This window comes from Garra rufa, chromosome 22 (assembly GCF_049309525.1).
Source record: "Garra rufa chromosome 22, GarRuf1.0, whole genome shotgun sequence".
NCBI classification, from domain to species: Eukaryota; Metazoa; Chordata; class Actinopteri; order Cypriniformes; family Cyprinidae; genus Garra; species Garra rufa.
In genome coordinates, this window is record NC_133382.1 from 21541189 (window position 1) to 21561515 (window position 20327).

At 38.3% G+C, this 20327-nt stretch overlaps 1 protein-coding gene across 1 annotated transcript; it reads left to right on the plus strand.

The window, feature by feature from the left end:
- Positions 1-1933: 1933 nt before the first annotated feature.
- On the plus strand, positions 1934-20102 carry capgb (capping protein (actin filament), gelsolin-like b). Its single transcript, XM_073828561.1, has 9 exons — positions 1934-2085; positions 10819-11012; positions 15160-15314; positions 16520-16681; positions 17083-17232; positions 17466-17552; positions 17736-17868; positions 19227-19318; positions 19587-20102. The coding sequence occupies exons 2-9, from the start codon at positions 10820-10822 to the stop codon at positions 19650-19652; spliced, it is 1038 nt and encodes a 345-aa protein (XP_073684662.1). The 5' UTR covers positions 1934-2085; position 10819; the 3' UTR covers positions 19653-20102.
- The last annotated feature ends 225 nt before the right edge of the window (positions 20103-20327 follow it).

Genomic DNA, 20327 nt, shown 5'->3' on the forward strand with positions numbered 1-20327 from the left:
TGTACCATACTTTTGACCTCTGTACGATGTACGATCAATAATACCACAATGTACGATAATTTCAGAATTTTGTGACACCATGGTTGTTGTAATTATAGAGCTTCTATTCTCAAAGATCTAGCTGTGTGGATCCTACGTCTACCTTCATGATTGTGAGGAGCCGTGAACGTGGCCTTACGCATGTCTTTCATCCAATCTTCCGTCTTCTCAACCAATCATCATAGAGAATGGCTCTCTCTCACGAGCACAAGTTAATGTTCCTGTCGCACTTAGGTCAGTTGTTTCAAAACTGAGGTTGTTAGTTTAACATAAAGTATAGAAAATGAGTGCTGAAAGGAGAAATAGCTGTAACATCTAGATAAATATCTTTATTTTGAACGTTTGACTCAAATACGATAATTTTCTCCCAAATACGATAATTTTGAGCTTCTGGTACGATACTTGGACATTTCCAATCTGGCAACACTGTGTGACAACATCAAGGCGGATGTAGTACATCCAAATTCCATTTATACTATATAGAACATACTTTTTAAAGGTCAGGAAGTAGGTTCAAATTTAAATGTAGTACCTACTGAAGCAGTATGCGATTTCGCACGCAGCTTTAGTCTCTAACTTCCGTCAATATGGATCAACGATTTTGATGACATCACCCTGCACTTCAGCTTCTCGTCAAACCTTCTGTCCAATCAAATGCTCTCTAGAATCCGAAGTGTTCCGCCCCCTACACTATAAATAGACAGCTAAAGCTGCGGATGAAATTACTCACTTGTGCATGGATTCAGTATTTTCTGTACGGTGAATGGCGCGTTGTGCTCTATATAGGGGTTAGGGAACGATTCAGACAGTAAATATGTCTTTCATTGGGGCGAAATAAGTCGCGCTGTGCTTCAGCGCGCACACAGTCTGCTCCGGTCCAGAGACACAACAACACGGAGCGGATTATATGCGTAAAACAGCGCGGACCACAGAACGTATCGGACCCATTTGATTTCTACACAGAATCCTATATTTTATAGCAATATATGGATGAGATTGGTTGTGGCAGCCAAATGCGGCTCTACTGAGCTCAATGGCTCTGGCCCAAGCTGTGATACGAAACGCTATTGGCTATTTAAAATAAGAGGGCGGGACTGTTTGATATGTCCCGCGCTGTCTTCCTGTTTCAAATTTACGTCAACACATGCCACTTAAGTGGACCTTTAAATGTCAAGTCTGCAAACGTGTCTTGTAGCACAATGTCGTATTGAAATGAATTGGTGAACTGTGTGTCATTGTTCACTACAATTTGGTATCACACATGACTGATTGTGCATTCAGGCTGAACTTCTGCTTTACCATCTATGTCAAACATATAGGAAGAGTGATTTCCGTAAGTGGTCCACTTAATTTTGTATGCTCAGTTATCAGATTCCCAATTTTGAATTTCTAAATTAAGATTTTAAAGTGCAATTTGTGTATTTCCTCCTTACATAGATATGCCTGTTGTTACGAGGTACTTTAGCCAATGTTACAGACAATTAATACATAACAGTTTCTTGTTTTTAATAAACCACTGAAACCACAGTCCAGCCCCTGGATTTCCTGTGCTCTTAACAATGTGTATAAACACAGTCACAGCCATTGAGTGTACATGCCTAGCTACATTGTTAAAGTTGACAACTTTTAGCTATGACTATGGCTTATCTATTACATTTGTTTTGTGTCCATGGACAAGCCCTGACATATTTTTGAATTCTTTGTGAAGACCTAGGTGTGACTCATATATGTAACAAGAGAAACTGAGAAACCCCTCTGGCTAAATGTGATTTTTAGATATTTTCCTCTCTTTCAGTCCACATAAGCTAGATCTTCTTGCAGTCAAATTTAGTCAAAACTTTTGTTTAACAAATCTCTGAACGTCACTCTGTGCCTTTGCCTATTTTCCTCATTTTTTGACACGTTGGTTTAGGCAAGGGTGTATTCAAGGGGGCTGGACCAGAAGTAATGCAGGAAGTGGTTTTGTACACATAGCCTCTTCTCTACAAATTCTCTTCCTTTCTTTCTCGAAACTCAGCAGGGTTCTTCATCTTAAACAACAGCAAGGTAAGCACTGTAAAACTGCTCAGAAACTCACAAATTATACATGGATAACCCTCAAACCCTCAACTAGGCTGTGCCAAAACTATTCAGCCAAGTTTATTTTAGAGCAAGGTAACTTAGAGCAGAAAGAAATTTAGGCAAAAGAGACACTCCCAAAACTCCACACTTCAGTCCTTAGATGTGCACTCAAGGGGTAGTATTTAAAAAAAGTGTTTGTGGAGTTTAGAAATGCTACTTATTAACATTTTTTGCACATCTTGACTGTTTTTTAAAATGGGGAACTTGGTGAGCATCTAAAATTAAATGCACTTAAAGAAATAGTTATGTCTTTTCTTGTACACCAAACAAACCCTCCGTTAAGTGATTGTAATATGATAACACTTTGACTGTGGTTCTGTCTAAGAAAGCATATAAAAATTATTTTTATGACTCCACCCTTGTCTCTTGCAATTTATCTGTTCACGATCTGCTTGCATGTTTTTGTGTAAAGAAAGATACAGGCCATATAACAGATTACATATCAGTTTGCCTTATCAACCTCTTTATCTGTTTTTCCATCTCGCTTATTACTTAACTGCTTTATTATCATTTTCCCTCTCTGTTATGCTATAATGATGTGATAATGTGAATATGCTACACTGAGTGGTCATGTGCGTTTGTTTTGTAACTTATAAGCCACTAGGCCAATTATTGTTAGCCAGCATTCAATTTAAGAATTCAAGAGTTATGTTAAAATTTAAAAAAAAAAGTATAGAATTTCAATTATGCTGGTTAAAAATCTCCTCACATCATGCTAGAAATCAGTAAGGTAAGTGGTCTAAATGTATTTATGTGTATTTATTATCGTCTGTGGAAGGTGTAGGACCATACAATGTTTGACCAATCAGATTATTCAGTCCAAACATTATGAAACATTATGGCTGTCCTACCTATCTCTCATTGTATGTATTTGCAAGTCTGAGCACCCTGTTCACTCAGACATAAAACGTCATCAGCGTGTTTCATTACACTACTGCAGACCTAACAAGAATGGAAGGCCCCCCTTCCCCCTTCAGGTTTTTTCTCATGTCCGCGGGTTGAAGCGACCCCAATAACGTAATATTTAGCTCCTATTTTACCCCCCGGAACTCGATGGGGCACTCCTTTACCAGGGGCCCTCCTTGAAACGTGATTGGGCTACTTTTGAGCTAGTTTTGAGAAATAAATGGGTGGGTTTTGTTGTGAAAACCTGGCAACCCTGTGCTTGTCTGCCTGTGCACATTTGTGTATTTTGGGTAAGCTTATCCTGCAGAATTGGGCTACTTTCATACATTTTCCACAAGCTGTTTTTCATGTCCGCGGGTTGAAGCGACCCTAATAACGTAATATTTAGTCCCTAGAATGCTAATTTTACCAGAGGAACCCCACCAAAAAACGTGTATTTTACCTCCTTGAACACGTGTTTTACCGGGCGACCCCCCTCAAAATGCTATTGAGCTACTTGTGGGCTAGTTTTGAGTAGCAATTGGGCGGGTTTTGTTGTGAAAACCTGGCAACCCTGCTGTGGTCTGCCTGTGCACATTCATGTGTTTTGGGGAGGTGCAGATTTGCAGTAGTGTTGCCAAGTTTACCGTTTACCCGCAGAATTGGGATACTTTCATACGTTTGCTGCGGGTTTTTCTCATGTTCGCGGGTTGAAGCAACCCTAATAACGTAATATTTAGGCCCTAGAATGCTAATTTTACCAGAGGAACACCATTAAGAAACGTGTATTTTACTCCCTGGAACGCGATTGGGCAAGTTTTGAGGTAGCAATTGGGCAGGTTTTGTTGTGAAAACCTGGCAACCCTGCTCTGGTCTACCTGTGCGCATTCATGTGTTTTGGGGAGGTGTAGATTTGCAGTTGTGTTGCCAAATCCGCAGTTTTTCTTTCATAAGTTTGCTGCAGGTTGTTTTTATGTCCCCGGGTTGAAGCGACCCCAATAACGTAACATTTAGCCCCTGGAATGCAAATTTTACTAGGGGAACCCCACTAAAAATGTCTATTTTAATCCCTGCAACGTGATATGGCAAGTTTTTAGGTAGCAATTTGGCGGGTTTTGTTGTGAAAACATGGCAACCCTGTGCGTGTTCGTGTTTTTGAGGAGGTGTAGCTTTGCAGAAGTGTTGCCAAGTCAACGGTTTTCCCATGGAATTGGGCTACTTTCATACATTTGCCAGGGATTGCAATTGGGTGGGTTTTGTTGTGAAAACCTGGCAACCCTGTTGCAGAGTGATTATGCAGGGAAAGTGTGATCTTGCTTTCAAAGCTAGACTTTCCGAAATAGTCTATCCTACATTCAATTAGTTAGATTAGCCACAAAACAAAGTTGTTGAAATTAATAGATGATAATTAAAAACTAACTCATAGTAACTGTCTTGACTTAGTAAGGGTTTTGCGTATGGTTCTTCCATACTTTCTGGAAACCATAATTCTTCAGGTCTAACTTGTGAGCCACTAGACCAATCTTTTATAGCATACAATTTATCAAAAATATTATTAGAAAGATGTTAATACAAAAAAAGTATAGAATTTCAGCTAATAAATAGGATGAGCCACAAAAATTGTGTTCAAAATTAATAAATGATCATTAAAAAAAATTTGTCAACATCTGTGTTGACTTGGTAATAGCTTTGCATATGTTTCTACCACTAGTTCACAGTTTCTTAAAACTCCCAACTTTTTGTCTTAGAAACTAAAGCCATGTTTTACCATGTTTCCTCCATCAACTCCGTCTGATGAGCGGAGGAAAGATGGATGGTGGCTTGCAGTAATTATCACGCTAGTGTTTAGCGTTTGTCAGGCAACCCGACTCTCCTCTCTGTGGGGCGTCCTCGGCAGGGCCGCTCGGATTATTCCCCCGTGTCCAGTTACTGGACACATATAAGCTAACCAGGCCAGGTAAACCCACACACACTGGAACAGGCAGAATGGAGCCGGACTCAGAAAGCATGCCGGAGCAGGCCGAAGGGGTTTTACAGTTAAGTGGACAAGTGTGTTTCTTAGCTTTAAGTGCACTCTTTACTTAACAAGGGAGAATCTGCTGTCATCACTGTCTTGACATCATGCGCATGGGCCCGCATTCCACTATCTTGTGCTGTACCTGTATGTTTGGCATATTTCATGCTGTTCTGTAGTAGATAGCGTACTACTGTTTTCAATGAATCAATCTTGTGTCCCAACATTGGTGATCACAGTTTAAAATTTAAAGTGAAAGTGTTTTTTTTTTTCAATGCTAAAATGCTAACATATATGTATACACAACTAAAGACAACTACAAGTAAATTATTTGTATGTTGATTTTTAGGTCTACTTTCATACTTTTGCCATGGGTTGTTTTTCATGTCCACAGGTTGATGCAACCCCAATAACGTAATATTTAGCCTCTGGAATGCTAATTTTACTGGTGACCCCCCTCAAAACACAATTGGGCTACTTGTGGGATAGTTTAGCAATAGCAATTGGGTGGGTTTTGTTTGTAAAAACCTGGCAACCTTGCTCTGGTCTGTCTGTGCGCATTCATGTTTTGTGGAGGTGTGGCTTTGCAGCAATGTTGCCAATTCCACGTTTTTTCATTGGAACTGGGCAACTTTAATATTTTTGTCACAGGTTGTTTTTCATGTCCATCAGTTGAAGCTACCCCAATAACGTAACATTTGCATTTACATTTATTCATTTAGCAGTTTAGCACAATTGGGGAATACAACAAGTGATTCATCTTAAGGAGGCAGATCTACATAGAAAGTGCGCAAAAAATACCATATATCAGGCATTGTTAGATGAGTACAGACTAGAAAGGGAAGATCAAGAAAGGGATGGGTTTTCAGCAGTCGCTTAAACTGTTAAGGTGTCTGCATTCCAGATAGGGATGGGAAGCTCGCTCGCTCCAGGCAGGAACGGTGAACGAAAATGTTCTGGAAAGTGATTTCATGCCTCTCTGTGGTGGAACAATGAGGCGTGTTTCGCTAGAGGATCTCAGACTTCTGGAGGGACTTCTATTTACCCAATGGAATGCTAATTTTACCGGAGGAACCCCACCAAAAAATGTGTATTTTACCCCTGGAACATGATTTTTACTGGGGGACCCACTGCGAAAGACAATTGGGCTACTTTTGGGATAGTTTTGAGTAGCAATTGGGCGGGTTTTGTTGTTGAAACCTGGCAACCCTGCTCTGCCTTTGCATGTTTGTGTGCATTGAGGAGGCATGGTTTAGCCAATGGAATGCTAATTTTACCAGAGGATCCCCACCAAAAACCGTGTATTTTACCCCCCTGGAAGGTGATTTTTACCGGGGGACCCTCCTTAAAACGCGATTGGGATACTAGTTCAGTAGTCAGGGCACTGATCTAGGAGTCGGCCATTTTAAGGTCTACTTTCATACTTTTGTCGCAGGTTGTTTTTCATGTCTACAGGTTGAAGCGACCTCAATAGTGTTTTAGTCCCTGGAATGCTAATTTCACTAGAGGAACCCCACCAAAAATGTGTATTTTACCCAGATTTTTACCGGGGGACCCTCCTCAAAATGTGATTGGGCTACAAGTTCAGTAGTCAGAGCACAGATCAGGGAGTTGGCCATTTTAAGGTCTGTCTGAATTACGAAATCCTTCCTGTGCACTGAAATGTGTGCTCCCTAAAAAATCCCACATTGCACAGCAAAAACTTGGGAGTATTGATGCTTACTATGCTCCCTTACCAGAAATTATGCACATTTCTGAAGCGCAAAACATAAACCACACAAGCCAACTTTTAAAAGACAAATCTTTATTAATATATTTTAATTATGCCACATTCACGCCATATCGTAATTACTGCAATTTCGAGATGACACCATATTACATTCTACATGGAGCTGTTCACACCCTTCGACTCAGATACGGAACTACCGCACTATCAATGCCTAAACAAAGCACCTAATGAATCTGAGGTAGGTCAAGTCGTAGCTCTCAGATGACTCCTAGTTTACAAGTTGTAATCACAAATTTTACTAAGACTTAAATGCTTTTTACAAGTTGATATCTCGTAATAACGATTATTACGATATGGTGGGAACATTTAGAATCCACCTTTTCCCTCAATGTGGAAGTAAGCCTATGGGTGAGACTTCCGGTTCATTATCCACTATAGGGAACTAACGAGAAGAATAACAACATGCAGTAAACGGTAAAACTGTAACACTATAGACCTTTTTCCTGAGTAAAATATGAGTGCCACCATTACAATTTCTACATCAGATTGGATGCTTTTCTGTTCTGGTCTCCATAGGAACCCATTCAAATAGCGTCCTTCTGTTATTATGGCAGCTTTGTGTCATTTACACCCTCATTAAACTTAGTAAGACACTGACAATAACCGTCATTGCGACATTGCAAAGTAATGGCGCTATAGAACCATGTGCTTTTAAAAAAACATTTAAACATGTTTAACATTAGATTAATAGCTGGGCATATACGCTACTTTGACTAGAAACACTGGAGACCAGAAATGCAAAGCAGTCTTCAGGTTAAGAGTCATTCAAGAAAAAGGTCTATAGACCAGTGTGTTCAGAATTAAGATTAAGATACTTTAAAATCATATGGAAAGACAACAAAAATTCTGGCTGTTTTGTAAAAATAAAATAGTGGATGAGACCGAAAGCCACACCCATAAAATTTAGAAATGGACTCGCCCACTTTTACTGGAAGAAAAAGATCGATTTCATAAACGCATAGCTGGACAGCACATCTAGTTAACATTTCAAATTAGTATTCAGCTAAAATGTTGTAAGATTATGTAACAGAACAATGTGTTCAATAAAGAAAAATGGTCCTGCCTGTTGTTGATTAATATCAGCGGAGCCGTTCTACAATGATATCCGTTTTACATAGTCACTGGAAATTGAGTAATCACTGCCCCAATGTGCACTTAACCAGGGTACTTACCAGTGATCGGAATCGTTCACCAACTTGGTAGCTACCCAGGCGATTGAGACGCACCCTATAAATTCAGACATCTTCTCATGTACTGTTTTTCGCCTAATAAATAGTAGTGAATATTCGGAAAGGGTGACACAGTAAACGATTTCGGACGCAACGTTATTATTAAAATTCCACCTGGTGGTGCTAAAAGTTTCTTGCTAAAAGCAAAGTTTCTTGTATTATATCACATTGCATATTATTTCATTTCTATCAAAGAGGTCATGATTTGAGTAAATTATAATGATTCTAAATGATAAGGACCACGGAAAGAGACCAATAGATTCGTGTCTGTGATTTTTAATGAATGGGTGTTGCATCCTGTTTCTAATCAGTCAGTAAAGCGGATTTGGCCCTTGTCATTCCCAATTATTATTTTTAAAGGTTGTGTGTGGGCCAGCTCGCATGTTCTTTGCCCTGTCGTTTTACATGACTCACTGTAATGACACAGTTTTTCAGACAGTTTCACATCTGCTTACATGAGAGGCCAGAATTAATTCCTGTTTTACACCTTGCTATAGTGTGAGGGTGGGGTGTTAAAGCACTTAATGTGGTGGTGCTGTTTGATCACTGAGGTCAAGATGTGTCATTGTTTGTTCTTGAAATGGAGGGCACATATGTGACCCTGGACTACAAAACCAGTCTTAAGTCGCTGATTATTGATTTTTCTTTTATGCCAAAAATCATTAGGATATTAAGTAAAGATCATGTTCCATGAAGATTTTTTGTAAAATTCCTACTAGAAATATATCAATGTAATTTTTGATTAGTAATATGCATTGTTAAGAACTTAATTTGGAGAACTTTAAAGCTGATTTTTTTGCACCCTCAGATTCCAGATTTTCAAATAGATGTATCTCTGCCAAATATTGTCCTATCCTAACAAACCATATTTCATATACTGTATACATCTCAGTTTTGTCAAATTTAACCTTATGACTGGTTTTGTGGTCCAGGGTTACATATAAGTTCTGTCTAATAATTACTTAATGTATGACTTACGCAAACAGGTTAACCAAAATCTCTATGTGCTCTACCACACTTCATCATATGATCAGTTTAAAAAGGTTTTGTGACGTTTTATGACTAACACTGTCTAGCTCACTTCTTCTTTCCACATTAATCTTTTTTAAAATTCATTACTTTATCTGTCTTGTCTAGAAACAACAACTGATCATAAAATTTATATCATAAAGCGATGAACTAGCAGAAACCAAAACTGAATCATAATATTTATGAGGGGGTAGATGTCTGCTACTGCTTCCTTATAGTTTATGAGGCGCCATGCCCAAAAATGTCACTAAATGATTGATAAAGAGGGAGGAGCAGTGCAATTTCATTCTGTCATAGCTATTTGTTATATACGTTCATGACAGCAACTATGTGAGCAAATTCTTTGGCAGTGTGAAACTGGACGTGTCTATGGCATGCCTAGGAGTGACATAAGATAACATGGGCCTTGAGGCCTCTTCTTTACATGAGAGTGAAGTAATGCAGCTCTGTTCTAGAGCTCACAACCCAAGCCTAATTAGACTGATTGATTTATTTCTACCATGCCAAGTTATTTGCAAAGCCAGTGTTTATCTTGTATATCCATGTGACTGTCAAAAGATGATATGTTAACCAATATTACCAATGATTGATTTAGTTTTGCTTTCCATTTGAATTAAAACGGTTGATAAGATAAGAAGCTTAGCAGATGATTAAAAACAAATCCACTAATATCGATAAGTGAACAATAACACAGACATAAGCTATTTTAATTGGCTTAAGAAGCTTAACAATGAACAACGGAATAATGCCAAGAAAGAAAATAAAGACATCTTAGGAGGAATCAAATTTGAGCTCCTCTGACAGGCACATTGGCGGCAGTATGCTGGAATCTACATATGTTTTCGTGTGTTCTGCCATTACACTGTAGTGTCTAAACCAGGGGTCACCACACTCAGACCTGGAGGGCCGGTGTCCTACAGAGTTTAGCTCCAACCCTAATCAAACACACCTGAACCAGCTTATCAAGGTCTTAATAGGTATACTTGAAACTTCTAGGCAGGTGTGTTGAGGCAAGTTGGAGCTAAACTCTGCAGGACACCGGCCCTCCAGGATCAAGTTTGATGACCCCTGGTCTAAACAAACAGATTTCCAGAATCCAGATCATGTGTTTTGGCAGTCAAGTTACTGACAGGTCAAAGAACCAATCAGATAACGACTGTATTAAACTGATAGCTCTGTTGGCAAATTAGTGAGAGGAGTAGAGATACAATGAAGTAGCCACTGGCACAGAAGCCAAATGACTGGTAGGTTTTTAAAATGAATCATGTGTGACAAACGCTGTCAGACAGTGATGAGAAACAAACTGTGCATAAACATGTGAAACGAAACATTTCCTGTTGAAAATACTGAAAGACAATAACATTGATAATGAAAAACAATTGCTGTTACAGAGGCTGTACTCACATTTATATATCTCTGTATGGCAGAAAATATATCCTTTTCCAGAGTTTCCTAACTCTTCTACTTTTCATGTCTTCCTTATTTGACACACCTGATTCTCATCCACTTATAAGGGCACTCATCACTGGAGTACTCTAGGAGCAGGGCTGGGAAACACAGGCAGTTGCAGCTTTTCAAAAAAGATTTGAATAAAAAAAAAGTTTTTTTTTTTTAAATTAATTTACTGATGTCAGGTGTCTGCTGACTAGTGTTTTGGAAGATTTTTCTTTTTTGATTCTCCCCTCCTCACGGTTTTATGTTTTTCTCTGCAGAATGCTTCCATTTCAGGCCGCTCCAGGGCAGTTTAAAGAAGAGGTCAGGCAGCCGGGACTGAGATGTTGGCGAGTGGAGAAGATGAAGGCTGTTCCTCTGGACCAAGCTGAGGTGGGCGCTTTCTTCAACGGTGATTCCTACCTGGTGCTGGATCACCGGGGTGACCAGGGAGCAGACCTCCACATGTGGATTGGTAAGAGGATAGCTGCTGATGTTCTCTTCTCAATCAAAGAAAAAATGTGTGGAAGATGCTAAATCATAGAAGGATTTAATGTTGTCAAGATTCTTGCCCTGAAAATCATGATTCAGTTTGGCCAACAACAAATGCCCTTTGTTCCTCAGACAGTGTTTTGCACTTTTCTCTTTGATTTGTTATAACTTTTGGCTGCCTGTAGTACTTCAAATGTTTTTCCTCGTCTGACCGATTAGTACAGCGCAAAACATGATGATAATTGACCATTTTCAGGAGCAATAATCAGCTAAATTTGCAGGTTCCATTCGATTCAGTGGCATTGTTTACATTGGGTGCCGCCAATATGGCTGACTGATGATGCTAACTGTTGACACTTGCAGTATTTAGAGATTTAGACATTATTTTAAACTTTTAATAATAATGTCAAATGGCTAGTAGCATTCGATAGCTAAACATGTGGCCTGAAAAACATTGTTCGAAAAGCTTAATATGGTTTATAATGATCTGGAAATGTTTTGCCATCCAAGATCAGGTAATCCGTCTTATTTTTCTGCTGATTTTTCAAAGCAAAATCGTATTGGAACGCAATGACTCAGATACACACTCCAAATCTGGATTACTATTATAGAAAAAAGGCCCGGAAAGGTAGCAAAGACATTGAACCACTGATAGTCCATGTGATATCAGTGGTTCAACCTTAATTTTATCAAGCTATGAGAATTCTTTTTGTGTGCAAAGAAAACAAAAATAATGACTTTATTCAACAATTTCTTCGATTCCGTGTCATTCCACATGGGTTTGGAATGACATAAAAATTATTAATGATGAGAGAATTTTAGTTTTTATATAAAAAGCTATATTTATTATTCAGTGTTATTCATTGTAACGAAACAAACAGCAAGACTACACCAATTCTAGTATCGGTCTGTCATAATTGTGCTTAGTATTTAAAGGATTTACCCAAAAATGAAAATTAGCCCATTATTTACTCACCCTCAAGGCATCCTAGGTGTATATGACTTCCTTCTTTCAGACAAATGCAATCGGAGTTATATTAAAAATTGTTCTGGCTCCTTCAAGCTTTATAATGGCAATGGACGACTGTTTCTCTTCAACAGTCCAAAACAAGTCCAATAAAGCACATCCATCCGCAATAAAAAAAAAAGTGCTTCACACAGCTCCGGGGGATGAATAAAGGCCTCCTGTAGCGAATTGATGCATTTTTGTAAGAAAAATATCCATATTTAAAACGTATTGATCACTTTAATCTCATTGCGCTTACTGCTGTACATGGAAGCATCTCTGTGTGTGCGTTTCCTAAAAGCATTGTTAGCTAACTATGGTCGTTAGTTCTATTGATAATGACGGAATTTGCGACCATTGTTGCTTTTGGGAAATGCACCCCAGGGCGGATGACGTAGGACCTCTGCGTTGTGCATGCGCTCGGAAGTGACGAACATTGACGCGCAATGGAGAGATCAAAACAAAACAGCAGTCACGAATTAGAACTACAAAATGAGGATTTGTAAAGAAAAATGGTGGAGGATTTCAATATAAGCTAAGAGGAGACAAGGAAGAGGAAACTTTGCTTCTGTAAATAAACATTGGACGTCCTACATCATCCGCCTGGAGCTGCTATGTTTTAAATATGGCTATTTTTCTCGATTCGCTACAGGAGGCCTTTATTCACCCCCCCCCCCCCCAGAGCAGTGTGACGCCTGTTTCACACATACTCCGTATGCAGTGCGTATGCAGTCCGTGTGCGTTGCGTATGCTGTGCAGAAGCAGCACGGACTCGTTTTGCTTTCACACAGGACGCGTTTGCAGTCCGTTCCTGATCCGCGGCTGTTTACCAAAAACACATCATTTATCCTTTATTTTAATTTCAAATCCAAAAGTGCTTTTTCAGCATTGGGATACTCTTTTATCACAGTACACTAATACAATAATACTAGACATATTCACGTTTAAACTCAACGTATTATAAACGACGTATAGGCTATTATTTAATGCACTTGACTTCTAGATTTGTATATTAAGTTGCTCAAGCAAGTTGTAACACATTTAAACACTGCATAGGTAGGCTATAGATTCCTTTTCATATTGAAATTGGGCTATCACAAATATTTTAAATTAAAATTCACCACAGACAGAAACAGTCGGCTCTCTGTTCTTTTCTTTCGTATTAAATCTTTATTAAAAAACATATTTTAAAGAACTTTTCTACCTGGACAAGTGCATGGATTATGTTGCCTTGTTTATTTAAAACTGCACTATTTTAAACCTAGCCAAAAAGCAACGTGTTGACTGTGAAACACAGTAGACTGCATTTATATGCATTTATGGGACATTTCCGTGTCAATCCATGTTCATTTTTACAGCGAACAATGCGCTGTCACTTTAATTCAGCGCACGCAACGCAATGCAGCACAGCAAAAATAGACTCTGTGCCTAAACGATCGCTGCACTGCTGTAAACGCACCGCATCTGGAACGCACTGACGGACAGCAACCGCGTGCAGTGTGAACGCTCTGATCCGTTAACATGGGTGCGGAAAAAAATACGCAACGCATACGCACTGCATACGGAGTATGTGTGAAACAGGCGTGAGGCACTTTTTTATAATGGATGGATGCACTTTATTGGACTTGTTTTGGACTGATGTAGAGAAACACCCGCCCATTGCATTATAAAGCTTGAAGGAGCCAGAACAATTTTTAATATAACTCCAACTGCATTTTTGGCTGAACTAACCCTTTAAATATTGTAAAATACAGAGCAAGTAAAAAAAGAAAGAAATGAAGTCCGGAGTCATGGTCAGTCAGTCATAATTCATTCTCATTGTGTGGCGGGTTATGGGGTCTAAAAAGACAATAGAGAGTCAATACCCTGCTGAGTTAAATGATACGCTTGACCAGACAACCGAGTGGGCCTGACCCGCTCTGAGTGAGCACACAGAAAGATGGAATAGAACGACTGATGCGCATGAGAGAGGGATGAAGAGGGAAGAGTCCCAAGGCAAAAAGGCATGGGCGGGTGTTTTCATAGCTCATTAATGTTTCAGCAGACCCGTGACAGGACTTCAGTTAGGTCTATTGTCTTATGGTGTATCCGGTGCTTTAGGTAACACTAAGCTGGTTGTCAGCATGATGAGCCATCTTCTTCCATGCCTTCTCGTTAGCCATGCCTCATCCATAAACACCCCCATCTCTTCATTACTTTAGAATACCTGTCTCAGTTCCTAATCCCGCTATATCATTCATTCATGAAGCTTCCACACGTACCACCATGTTCTAAACATCTATAGACTTCTTAAAGGGATAGTTCACCAAAAAATAAAAATTCTGTTGTTGATTACTCACCCTCATGCCTTTCCAAACCTGTAAGACCTTCGTTCATCTTTGGAATACAAATTAAGATATTTTTGATGAAATCTGAGAGCTTTCTGACCCTGCATAGACAGAAACGCAACTGACACGTTCAAGGCCCAGAAAGGTAGGAAGGACATCATTAAAATAGTCCTTGTGACATCAGTGGTTCAACCTTAATTTTATCAAGCTATGAGAATACATTTGTCCGCAAAGAAAACAAAAATAACAACTTTATTCTACAATTTCTTCTCTTCCCTGTCAGTCTTTGCTGTGTTCACTTCTGTAAAGGAAAGGGTGTTGCCTGGTTTATAACACAAGGCAAAGCAAAAGCATCATTGCAGCACAACAATCATGGTATATCAATAATCTTTTCACCACAATCATTGAAAGCCAAAATCATGATAGAAAATATCTAGTTTTACCACAAACCGCTTGTCATTTAGGTCAAACAGCTCACTATCTACTTTATCAGACCGACAAACTGTTGCTCAGCATCTAATGGATCTGATAGAGGAAGTGGTTGCGTTGGTGGCATCTCACACAGGGCAGAATTGTGCAAACTTGCAGTAGAGTCAACACGCACAACGTTACCAGGGGCAACCGTAGCTCTTCTGAGTTCTGTTTAATTGCCTTCTCTTATCTGCCTTTGCTGACTTTTTTTTTTCTTTCATGTAAAAGAGGAAGTTTGTAAACTGAATTATGTATGTGAATTCCATATTATGTTAAAAAGATTGAATAAATATATATATTTTCTCTTCTTTTTTTCTCCTTTTTAGGAGAAAAATCGTCTCGTGATGAGCAGGTAGCTTGTGCCATGTTGGCTACACAGCTAGATAACTTCCTGGGTGGAGATCCAGTCCAGCACAGGCAGGTTCAAGGCTACGAGTCTCCAGAATTCATGAACCTCTTCCCCCGAGGCGTCAGCTATAAGGTAAGATAACGTGAACACACACAACCACATTGGAAAAAAGTACAAAGCTGTCACTAGGGCGGTACCCTGAAGTAAAAAAAAAATCTATTCTAATCTAATCTAAATCTAAACATAGTTACCCTTAAACAGTACGTATTACAAACTTAAAAGGCATAGTTCACACACACACAAAAAAATCTGTGAATAATTACTCACTCTCATGTCAATCCAAACCTGTAAAACCTTTGTTCATCTTAGAAACACAAATTACAATATTTTTGATGAAATCCGAGAGATTTCTGACCCTGCATTGACAGCAACGCAATTGAGCCAGGACCAGAAAGACTGACACCGAAGAGAAGGAATTGTTTAATAAAGCTGTTTTTTTTTTTCATAGCTTCCTAAAATTAAAGAAGTTCACTTCCAGAACAGACATTTACTGTTATTTTACTCACCCCTTTGTCATCCAAGATGTTCATGTTTTTTTTTTTTCTTCAGTCGTAAAGAAATTATGTTTTTTTGAGGAAAACATTTCAGGATTTATCTCCATAAAGTGGACTTCCATGGTGGCACTGAGTTTGAACTTCCAAAATGCAGTTCCTGAGGAAGATAATCCATTATTTTCTTTTAAAAAGTATATAAAATTAAGTATTAAATTTATACAATTACAATACAAACAATACAGTACAATTCTAGCTCTGTGTGTTTACTCTGTGACAGTTAGGGTATGTTGAAAAACTCCCATCTCATTTTCTCCTCCAACTTAAAAATCTTCAGATGTAAAGTAGTTAAGTTTGAGGAAAACATTTCAGGATTACTCTCCATATAGTGGTCTTCTATGGTGCCCTCAAGTTTCAACTTCCAAAATGCAGCTTCAAATGGCTCTAAACTATCCCAGCTGAGGAAGAAGTGTCTTCGCTAGTGAAACGATCAGTTCTTTTCAAAAAAAAAAATTGACAATTTATATACCTAACCTCAAACGCTCGACTTGTCTAGCTCTGCGTCAGCTCTGTGTATTCCAGTTCATGACAGTTAGTGTAGGTCGAAAAACTCCCATCTCATTTTCTTCTAAACTTCAAAATCATCCTACATCACTATTTTACCTTTTTCTGTGAACGGTGTTTGATCTTCTTTGCACGTTCACTTTGTGAACACTGTCGGTACTTCTGCAGCGATGCAAATGGCGCTTATGTTCTTTGCATAGTCACACTCTTTTGTTTCTACAGGAGGGAGGTGTGGAGTCTGGCTTCAGAAGAGCACAGTCTGGATCTGGACCTGTTCAAAGGTTATACCAAATCAAAGGAAAACGTAATATCAGAGCCAAAGAAGTGGATTTGAGCTGGCAGAGCTTTAACAAAGGAGACTGCTTTATTCTCGACCTGGGCGAGGTGTGTGTATGTCTATTGATTATATGTCTATGTACACTTCGATTTAAACATATGGGATCAGTAAGATACTTTTATTCAGCAAGAATGCATTAAACTGATCAAAAGTTACAGGGAAGACATTTCTAATGCTACAAAATGTTTCTATTTTAAATTTTCTAAATTTTCATCAAATGTGACACTGAAGATTAAAGTAATGGCTGAAAAGCTGAAGCTTTGCCATTACTGGAATTACTTTTTAAAAATATTAAATTAGAAAATATTTATTTAAAATTGTAATTTACCATATTTATGTTTTGACTGTATTTTGGATCAAATAAAACATTGTACAAAAACATTGTACAATAAAATGTCAAACCATAGCATTTATTTGAAATGAATATCTAAAACTTTTTATTCTGCAGACAATTGTGTCGTGGATAGGATCTCAGGCAAACATCTTTGAGAAGCAGAAGGTAAGGGAGATCGCCACTCTGATCAGAGACACAGACCGACACGGCAAAGCCCAGATCACCAACATCAATGAGGGAGAGGAAACACAGGATATGCTACAGGTAACAACATGACAAAAGTTATTGTTAAACTGTGTCCTTCTGTAATTCTTTAGCTTTACACTTCTCTTGTATCCCAGTCCAATACCCAATTGTTAAGTCAGAAATCAGTTACCTTGTCTGAAAACATCCAATGGTCCTAAAGCTGTAGTATACACAGCATGTTTAAAAGCTTAGCTTTAAAGTGTGCTATAACTATATAATGCGATAAGTCTATCTTCTGTTACAATAAAAAGGTTCTTGGTCCAGTGCCAGAGCTGAAAGAAAGCACTCCAGAGGAGGACAGCCAAGCAGATGCATCCAATTCTGCCTCCCTCTACAAGGTACCACAACTCACAACTAGCCTTGTATTTATTAATCTAAATTGTGGACAGTCCATAGGACTACATGTTACAAAGAATCCTAGCCATTAGGTATCTCATTCTTATCTATTATGCGCATCCATTTATCTGATGTTCCCAAAATTGCATGTGCATCCAATATAAAAAAAGCTCAATTATTCATAGGTTTCAGATGCAACAGGGTCAATGAAGTTGACCAAGGTGTCAGAGAAAAGTCCATTTGCCAAGGACTTGCTGCTACGTGATGACTGCTTTATCCTGGACAATGGGGCCAATGGAAAAATCTTTGTTTGGAAAGGTAAGAAAAATTGTGCAAGTGTTTCATAATAACTAGTATTCCACTTTCACATCAATCTACACTCCATACACTTTAATGACAAAGCAAAAACAGAATAGTCACAACTTTTTCAAGTTAATTAAATATTTAAAAATCTGAAATAAGTACATTGCATAAGTATTCATACCCTTAACTCAGTACTTAGCTGAAGCACCTTTTAGCCTCATGTCTTTTTGGTATGATGCGACAAGCTTTGCATATCAGCATTTGCCAATTATCGGCCATTCTCTGTCAGGTTAGATGGGTGCAGATGCACGTTTTCAGGTTTCTCCAGAAATATTTGATTGGGTTCAAGCCCCGGCTCTGGCTGGGCCACTCAAGGACATTCACAGAGTTGTTTATAAGCCACTCTTGCTGTGTGCTTGGGGTCATTGTCCTGTTGGAAGGTGAACCTTCTGCTTAGTCTGAGGTTCTGAATTCTCTGGACTAAATGCATTGAGCTTTCCTTCTACTCTGACGATTCCTTCAGTCCCCCCCACAGCATGAGGCTGCTACCAGCACACTTTACTATTGGGATGTTAATGTGCAGGTGATGAGCAGTGTCTGGTTTCCTTCAAATATGATGTTTGGAATTGAGGTTCATCACGCCAGAGAATCTTGTTTCTCACAGGTCTTTTAGGTGCTTTTATGCAAATTCCCAGTTTGTTTTCATGTGTCTTCACTGAGGAGTCTTGCCATAAAGCCCAGATCGGACACACATCTTTTATTAAGACATGTGTGCCTTTCCAAATCATACCTATTCAATTGAATTTGCCACAGGTTAACTTCACTCGAAGTATAGTAACATCTACAAGCAATAGGAATGATCCTGAGCTAAATTCCAAGTGTCCCAGATAAGGGTATGAATACTTATGCAATGGGATCATTTATTTATTTATTCATTATCAATAAATTTGCAAAAGATGTTAAAAAGCTGTTTTGTGCTTTGCCATTATGGTATATGGAGTGTAGATTGATGTGGGGGAAAGAAGTTATTTAAAGCAGTTTAACATAAGGCAGCAACATAACAAAATGTGAAACAATTAGGTATGAATACTTTCAAAAGACACTGTATTTACTTTTTTTTTAAATATTAATACCTTTTATTCAGCAAGGATGCATTCAGTTCATTTAAAGTGACAGTAAAGACTTGATCAAATAAATTCAGCCTTGGTGAGCATAAGAGACTTCCTTCAAAAACTTACAGACTTTAGCAAAGTTTAATGTAGTGTACATGCATGCATACCCACACACACACACACACACACAATTTCATGGAAGTATTTAGTAGAAAATAAGAGGTTGTTAAATATTGTAAAATGTTTCTTTTTCATTGGTAGGAAGTGGAGCCAATGCAGAAGAGAAGAGGGCTGCTCTTAAAATGGCAGATGACTTCATCCAGCAAATGAATTACCCCAAGATGAAAACACAGGTCAGCTAATGTTGTTGTCCCTGGCAGATTTGACGTCTATTTGGTGCTACAAGTTATGTGCACATAAAATTCTGATTACAATATTCTATTCTGTGGTTTACTATTCTATATTCATTGTCTTTTAGTATTTTGAGGCATTATCCAAAAATGAAGAATTATTGGATTAAGAATTAAAAATCTTGAGTTTATAACAGGATCCCTCACCTGTAAATAGATGCCAGACCCGCTGTAATCTGTAAATGTTTTTTGTTTTTTTTTTGTCTTACAGGTGGAGATTTTACCACAGGGCAGAGAGACTGTTATCTTTAAACAGTTTTTCCAAAACTGGAATTAAACTGCATGATCAGAGAATAAACTGCACTCAACCAGCTGTCAAAAAGGCTGTAATTTACTTCATTGTGGTCACAGAGATGCTACATTCTAAACAAATGTACAGTTTTATTAAATAAGATCAGCTTTTATTCATGGAGGGTTGCAGTAATAATGCATATGAGAGAAAGAGGCTTTGCTATTTGTCTGTTACCACATTTTTATGGCTTTTAAAAGGTGTTTATATCGATTAATACAAATTTTAAAAAGTTTAATTATTTCCCCCTATTTTGATTAAGTAATGTTGCAACTTTGATAATCACAAACCCTGAGTAGATACCACTTCTACTTAAAAAAGGAATAATGCTACTAACCAATATTCAAGCCAATGCGCAAATTTACAAACTGCTTTTTTCTTTCTTTTTTTACTCATTTTGTGTATGTAATTGGAGCAATAAAATGCATATGCAAAACAGCAGAGATTTCTGGCATTCATTCTCTGATGTGCAGTCGTGCTAATGCCTAGAATTCCCCTATTACACAGAAAAGATAAGGTTACACAAAAGATACAGCAATTAAGGTTTATGTGTAGTCTATCAGGGCGTGTTACCGTAGTTTACATAAACTCATTTAACACTTACCAGAATGCTAAGCTTACCAACTTCAGGTTTATTTGATTGTAAACTTCAATATACATGTA

Bases quoted from the DNA above. Each gene is read 5' to 3' on its own strand.
- capgb (XM_073828561.1), top strand. From the start codon at position 10,820: ATGCTTCCATTTCAGGCCGCTCCAGGGCAGTTTAAAGAAGAGGTCAGG. The intron at 17,553-17,735 runs GTACCACAACTC...AATTATTCATAG, and splicing joins ATTCTGCCTCCCTCTACAAG to GTTTCAGATGCAACAGGGTC. The intron at 19,319-19,586 runs GTCAGCTAATGT...TTTGTCTTACAG, and splicing joins ACCCCAAGATGAAAACACAG to GTGGAGATTTTACCACAGGG.